Genomic DNA, 7065 nt, shown 5'->3' on the forward strand with positions numbered 1-7065 from the left:
GGAATAATTTTTCCTCTTGAAAATAAAGGAAATTCAAATCATGTTTCCCAACCTGACAACCACACCTCCACCAAACCCTGCACAGCAATAAAATCACTGTGTTTTTCATCATAACACACTCATTAAGGGCAATAAAATTACATTGCTAGAAGGTGTGCATTGCTTATGTTTTAATAAAAATATTTTTAAAAATGGCAACAAAGAACACATTTTTTGTGGGTTACCCACAAGTTTGACATAATTTAGAAATGGCATTTATTTATTTAATTTTCTTTCAGTATTACTCAAGGTAATGCATTACTTTGTGCTCTTTATCCAAGAGCATTTCCAAGAGGAAATCCTGGCTCAATGTCAGAGGTGTACAGCAGGCTACAGTTCCTTTATTACACTTTTTATGTTTAGAGTGAAAAGTCAAATGTTTTGAAACTAAAAATTCAAGTTCAAGTCAAGTCCCAAGTTTTGAGTGATCTTTTTTGACTCATGTCTCTCTCAGGTCCACTCCTCTTCCTTTATCAGTTTTTAATCAGTTCTATTAAAGCTGCCACAAGCAAAATGTGAAATTCTAACATTTCAAAAAGAAAAACAACCAGCATCAAGCCTGCACAGATACTGAAGCATTGATTCCACTCTGACATGAATTTATCTGGTGGCAGCATACACAGTTGTCTCCAGCTCTCTCTCTGCTGCAGGTCTTCTGTTGCTTTCAGCTTTGGGGTGAAAAGTTGGAGCAGCATAATTCAGATCATCAGAGCTCAGATTCTGTGGATGGAGACATTTTAACCAATCAAATCATGGAAAGATAAATGGTCTAAATTTAAATAGTGCTGTTCTTGTCATGCCAACCACTCAAATAACTTTTACATTTCAATTTTTCTTTCTCCCAGCCACACTTGACATTCACACGCTCGACATTCACACACTCGACATTCACACACTCCACATTCACACACTCCACATTCACACACACTCCACATTCACACACCCATGTTCAAATCAGTTGTTAACTTATTGTGAAGTTCTTGCCCCTAAGGGGGGCAACAGCATGAGGTGGGCAAACAACCTTCTCACTGTAAGATGATTATTATTCCCACTGAGCCACACCTATAGATTATGATCTATAATAATAACCAATAACAGAGTTTTTGTTCACATACCTCATTCTGTGGTTGAGTTGGAGTATAAACTTGTGCTAAAACACAGAAATAGTTCATCTGGTTATTTAAACATTAACAGATTCAGAATTTGTACATTTTTATATGTTTCATAAAATGATGTATCAATACCTCTTTGCAAAATCCAAATTGTTGCTGCCAGACAGATGATGAATATTAAAAGAAAAATAGTTACAATGCTCAGGATCGCAGCTGGTACATTTGTTACTTCATCAAATACATTCACTGAGGAGACAAACATGTATAAGTTTGGAAACTGACATAGATGCTGTTATATTAAACTTATGTGTTATAAAATATGAAATACATTTTTATATATTTTATTTATTTTTCATATTACAGACAATACTTAAAAATCTTACCTTCAACTTTTAAATATGTTGCACTGAAAATGACTGGGTTTCCATCTGTGCGAGATCCACAGAAATACAGTCCAGTATCAGAGAAATTCACAGATTTGATGTCCAAAAAAAGATCTGTGATGTTTGATGTCATTGTAAATCTGCCAAGATGAATTTTATTTAAACTGCTCCATCCAGAACTGTTCATAGACAYGATRGTGGTGGCGTTTGGTCCATCAGCCAGTTTGAACCAGCGGAGAAACGCAGGAACGCGGCTCAGATTTGAGCACCGCAGTGTGACTTCTCCTCCAGGCTGAACAACAACTGAGTGAAACTGACAAACCGATGTTGAGCTCCAACCTGTAATGTGCATTCAAGAAAAGCAAAATAATATGTATWAGTGATGAAATTAGCACATGAACAGACAGCAAAATCAAATAAAAAATCTGTTATTTAGGCGTACTTACTGAACATGCAGAGCAAAGACCCAAACAAGCTGAAATTCATCATCGTGTGAAAAGTTCGACTTCATCAGCTCAATGATTGAATCTGAACTGTGCTCCAGTTACTGTGATCTTACTGTATGGAGGAGGGAGGAGTGTTTTCATAGTTAACTGGTTGTTGACACTGATGATGGAAAAGTTTCAAAGGATTAGATACAAACATGATGGCAATGAGTTTAAACAACATCGTCTGGTTGACAACATAGAAAAATAAGCAGTAATGTGTTTTTAGAGTTAGTCATATTCAATAAATTACAATGTTACATTTATTTTCAGTAACTTGGTTCACAAAGTGAAACACATTACACAGATAAATTCCACACAGTTGTTGTTTTCAACGTTTTATTTCTGTTATGATGATTTTCTGCTAACATCTAATAAAGACATGACTTTAAAATTAGAATATTACATCAGATACATAAACATATTTTGGTACAGAAAAGTCGACTTAGGTAAAAGTGTGCTTAAAGGTTATTATTCAGGAGTGATTTATTAAGTGACAGGTGAGTCGTATTCCTTTCTGTTCTACAGATTTATCTCAGTAAATTAGAATATCCTCAAGAAATGTATTTTGTAATTCAGCAACAAATGAAACTAGCTTCATGTATAGTTATGTGAAAATGTTACACGGTAATAACATATTTTGATCTGGCAGTTTTATAATATTCAACTAATATAAACATAGAGATAAAACTAAAGGAAATACCTATTATAAGTTTTTGTAACATATATCTAGGCAGATTTACACATGACTCATTTTCCTCCCATTTTTTGATGATGGATTTAACTGAACTCCAGGGGATGCTAAGTGTCTAAGAATTTTTTTTGTACCCATCCCCTGACTTATGCTTTCAATGAACATTTCTCTGAGTTGCTTGGAGCTTTCTTTAGTCTTCATGCTGTAATAGCAGCCAGGAATTCTGATGAACCAGTGATGGACTTTTCAGACAAATGTGTCTTTGTACCACAATCACTTCAGACACTCACTGCAATCATAGGATCTCCATTCCACTCACTGTGAGACTGTTAGCACCAATTGGTTGGACCTCTGCTGAATTAGGTCATTTGCTTTAAAAGTATCAGTGTCAGGATCACTTTATTATTGGGACATATTTCTCACAGCAGTGTCAGAAAAAAATATAAAAAACAGAAACACAGTGATAATCACACCACAACATTGGCAAAGCACCAACAAAGAATCCATGAAATATGAGAACTAATGATAATATAAAACAATCAGGCTAAATGACAGACAATCACACCCAGTTCAGGTTTACATGAATCGAGTCCACCCATCTGGCTTTCTCTATGCAATAATGTCACATTTATCAGATTTATTGAATCTTCTGCAAATAAATCTAGAAATGCTAATGTTTAAAAAAGAAAAAAAGAAAGTCTCAAAAACTCAAATAAAAACAGCCTAAAGCCTGACATGAATTTATCTCGTGGCTCCATACAGTGCAGTTGTCTCCAGCTCTCTCTCTGCTGCAGGTCTTCTGTTGCTTTCAGCTTTGGGGTGAAAAGTTGGAGCAGCATAATTCAGGTCATCAGAGCTCAGATTCTGTGGATGGAGACATTTTAATCAATCAAATTACAGGAAGAGAAATGGTCTTAGCTTATATAGTGCTTTTCTTGTTATACCAACCACTCAAATAACTTTTACATTACAAGTTTAATTCTCCCCGCCACACTCGACATTCACACAGCGGTGCTCAAATCAAATCAGTAAGTAATTTAGGTTGAAGTTTTTCCCCAACAACATGCAGCAGGGAAAGCTGAAATAAACAGAACTTTTTAACAGCAAAATGATTATTCCCACTGCTCCACACCAAAATTATAATCTATAGCAATTACAAAAACAGATCTGAGTTTAATTTTGACATACCTCATTTTGTGGTTGACTCTGAGTGTAAACTTGATCTAAATAACAGAAACAATTCGTCTGGTTGGTTATTCAGAATTTGTAAATTTTTTAATTTTGCATGTGCGCCAAAATAACAATACCTCTCTGAAAAATCCCACTTTTTGCCATCAGACAGTAGATCAGTAACACAAAGAAAAGGGTCACAGAACTCATGATTGCAGTTGGCACATTTATACCTTCATCACTCACATCTACTGAGGAGACAAACACATATAAGCTTAGAAACTGGAATAGGTGCTGCAATACTGACCTACCTATTGCAAAGTATATAAATTATTTCTAATTCTTGTGTAGTTATTTTTCTTATTTGATTTACAGGTTTTAAAAATCGTACCTTCAACTTTTAAAAATGTTGCACTGAAAATGACTGGGTTTCCATCTGTGCGAAATCCACAGAAATACAGCCCAGTATCAGAGAAATCTACTGATCTGATGTCTAAAAAAAGGTCTGTGATGTTAGATGTCATTGTAAATCTGCCAAGATGAATTTTATTTAAACTGCTCCATCCAGAACTGTTCATAGACACGATGGTGGTGGCGTTTGGTCCATCAGCCAGTTTGAACCAGCGGAGAAACGCAGGAACGCGGCTCAGATTTGAGCACCGCAGTGTGACTTCTCCTCCAGGCTGAACAACAACTGAGTGAAACTGACAAACCGATGTTGAGCTCCAACCTGTAATGTGCATTCAAGAAAAGCAAAATAATATGTATTAGTGATGAAATTAGCACATGAACAGACAGCAAAATCAAATAAAAAATCTGTTATTTAGGCGTACTTACTGAACATGCAGAGTAAAGCCCCAAACAAGCTGAAATTCATCATCGTGTGAAAAGTTCGACTTCATCAGCTCAATGATTGAATCTGAACTGTGCTCCAGTTACTGTGATCTTACTGTATGGAGGAGGGAGGAGTGTTTTCATAGTTAACTGGTTGTTGACACTGATGATGGAAAAGTTTCAAAGGATTAGATACAAACATGATGGCAATGAGTTTAAACAACATCGTATGATTTGATAACATAAAAATAATTGGTGAGGTATTTAAAAGTATTTGGATTGATGAAACATAGGTTACATTGTTGAGTTGTCACAAATTAGAATATTATTCGAAAGTTAATTTTTTCAGTAACTCAGTTCAGTGAAGCACATTACATTCAAACTCAATCTGAGGCTGAGGCTCTTTCTGAGTTGGGTTGAGAATTTCAATTGGTCAAAAGAAAAAAACTAAACATGGAGGGGGGAGCTGTGGTGGTGCAGGGGTAAAACACAACCCGTATATGGAGGCCTCATAGGGTCGTCACAGGTTGGAGTGCTGGTGATTCTTGCAGCATGTCTTCACTCTTTCTTATTATCCACCTTCTTGTCTAAACACTTTCAAACAAAGGTCAATAGAGCCAATTAAACCTTAAAAAACATGAAATCAGTCAAATGAAAAATATTCTGGGATATACGTACAAAGCAACTGCCACTATGCTCCTGTTGGGACATTCAAGTAGGTTCACCCTGACAGCAGACCTCAAAATGCTAAAAGAAGTATCCAAAAACGCTAAAACGTCATCACATGACCCAGTTCTTGGTAGTGTTGATATGAAAAGACATGTCAATCAGAAAGAGACAGCCTAAGTTGAACTTCCATTGGAGATGTGCAAGAAGGAAAACCTTTTGTCTCTGAGAAGAAGCTGGCAGCCAAACTTGGTTCATTTTACACAAGAGTTGCAATGCCTTAAATATTTTAAGTAAAAAGTACAGTGTATTACAAATACTCCAAGAAATATTTCATTTATTTATTTTTATTTTTATTTTTTTTACCAAAATGCCTCTTAAGTAAACATAAGTGAGTAAAACTAGTTCCTACGTTCCACTGTAAATGGGTCAGTTGTCTTTGTAAAGTCAAACCTTTTTGACGTTTTATGGCTTATCAAACAAGTGCAGAATATGAAAACAGAAAGTCTTATGCTAACAAATTGGCTCTGTTCAAATAAGACTTTATAGGAGTTTATAGGATGAATCCAAGTTTTCCCCATTATTACACTTCATTCATTGTATTAATTTTTTTTTCTTGTTTTGCCATTGTGAGCCATAATCTTACACATAAGGAGAAATGCACTGAAGAATACATAATTACCGTAATAATTGATTCAGTGGACCTGAAAAGACAACCGGACTCAGAAGGCCACTTACAGCATGTTTTTGACATGATGACCTGCTGGTGAGGACACTCAGGAATGAAGATGAGGGAAGATAATGGTTTGGTCATTTACTGATAGAGCAGCGATAAATGATCATGTAGTCAATGACCTCCATGATGGCTTTAATTGTGCTCCGTTCCTGAGGGGACAGGGTCCCTTTGAGACTGAGGGCCAACTGGAGAGAACTCCAAGGATTCCCATCCTATGGATGACGTCACTACAGGTGGGGAAATGCCTGAGGGAAAAATCAGTTTCCTTTACGTTTGTTACTGATGTGAAGTCCAGTCCTGTATGAGGTGATCAGAATGGAGGAATGCAGAGGCAGCTGGCTGAACAAACCAGTAAGACCAAACCAGCTGAGAGGAAGCAGTTAGATCAGTGGTCTCAAACTCCAGTCCTCAAGGCCTGGGGTCTTGCAACTTTTAGATGCCTCTCTGCTCCAGCAACACCTGGTTCCAATTTGAGCTCATTAGCAGAGCTCTGTAGAGATGGACTGCATGCTAGTGAGGCAATTTTGCCATTTAATTCAGGTGTGTAGGACAAAGGATCCATCATAAAGTTGTTGGTCCTTGAGGAACACAGTTTGAGACCACTGGGTTAGACGAGCTGAAGGTGCTGGGAGATAGAAGAACTATGGCTAAAATAACATTACAGTCTCCCCCACATCATGCATGAAGTTATTACAGAAGTAAACATCTCTGTTAGTGATACTGATTGCTGCATCCTAGGTGTAAAACAAAGAGTTACCATAGATCCTTCCTCTTTAGACTTTAGAATCTTAAATGCTCCAAACAAACTCATCAGATATTTATTCAGGTATTTATATCCCCGTAGTTATTTGTACATCCTGATGTTTTATTTTGATCTGAGTATGCTATAATAATACTAACAAGCGTACAGTATTAGTTTCCCATGTTGGAAATTTACCCTTTTATA

General features: G+C 36.5%; 2 protein-coding genes across 2 annotated transcripts; both read right to left on the reverse strand.

The window, feature by feature from the left end:
* Positions 1 to 284: 284 nt before the first annotated feature.
* LOC103480155 (uncharacterized) lies at positions 285 to 2023 on the reverse strand. The gene is made up of 5 exons (XM_017310307.1): positions 1981 to 2023; positions 1535 to 1873; positions 1284 to 1397; positions 1155 to 1189; positions 285 to 759 (listed from the first exon to the last, which is right to left on the reverse strand). The coding sequence occupies exons 1-5, from the start codon at positions 2021 to 2023 to the stop codon at positions 640 to 642; spliced, it is 651 nt and encodes a 216-aa protein (XP_017165796.1). The 3' UTR covers positions 285 to 639.
* Positions 2024 to 3271: 1248 nt separating this feature from the next.
* On the reverse strand, positions 3272 to 6191 carry LOC108167168 (uncharacterized). Its single transcript, XM_017310308.1, has 6 exons — positions 6122 to 6191; positions 4721 to 4832; positions 4275 to 4613; positions 4021 to 4131; positions 3902 to 3936; positions 3272 to 3577 (listed from the first exon to the last, which is right to left on the reverse strand). The coding sequence occupies exons 2-6, from the start codon at positions 4761 to 4763 to the stop codon at positions 3455 to 3457; spliced, it is 651 nt and encodes a 216-aa protein (XP_017165797.1). The 5' UTR covers positions 4764 to 4832; positions 6122 to 6191; the 3' UTR covers positions 3272 to 3454.
* Between the last annotated feature and the right edge of the window lie 874 nt (positions 6192 to 7065).

This window comes from Poecilia reticulata, linkage group LG18, assembly GCF_000633615.1.
Source record: "Poecilia reticulata strain Guanapo linkage group LG18, Guppy_female_1.0+MT, whole genome shotgun sequence".
NCBI lineage: Eukaryota > Metazoa > Chordata > Actinopteri > Cyprinodontiformes > Poeciliidae > Poecilia > Poecilia reticulata.

Excerpts from the sequence above, each read along its gene's own strand:
- LOC108167168 (XM_017310308.1), bottom strand. The coding sequence starts at position 4,763 with ATGATGAATTTCAGCTTGTTTGGGGCTTTACTCTGCATGTTCA. Across the intron at positions 4,132-4,274 it reads AACATTTTTAAAAGTTGAAG|ATGTGAGTGATGAAGGTATA; the intron begins GTACGATTTTTA and ends TCTCCTCAGTAG. Across the intron at positions 3,937-4,020 it reads AAGTGGGATTTTTCAGAGAG|ATCAAGTTTACACTCAGAGT; the intron begins GTATTGTTATTT and ends TCTGTTATTTAG.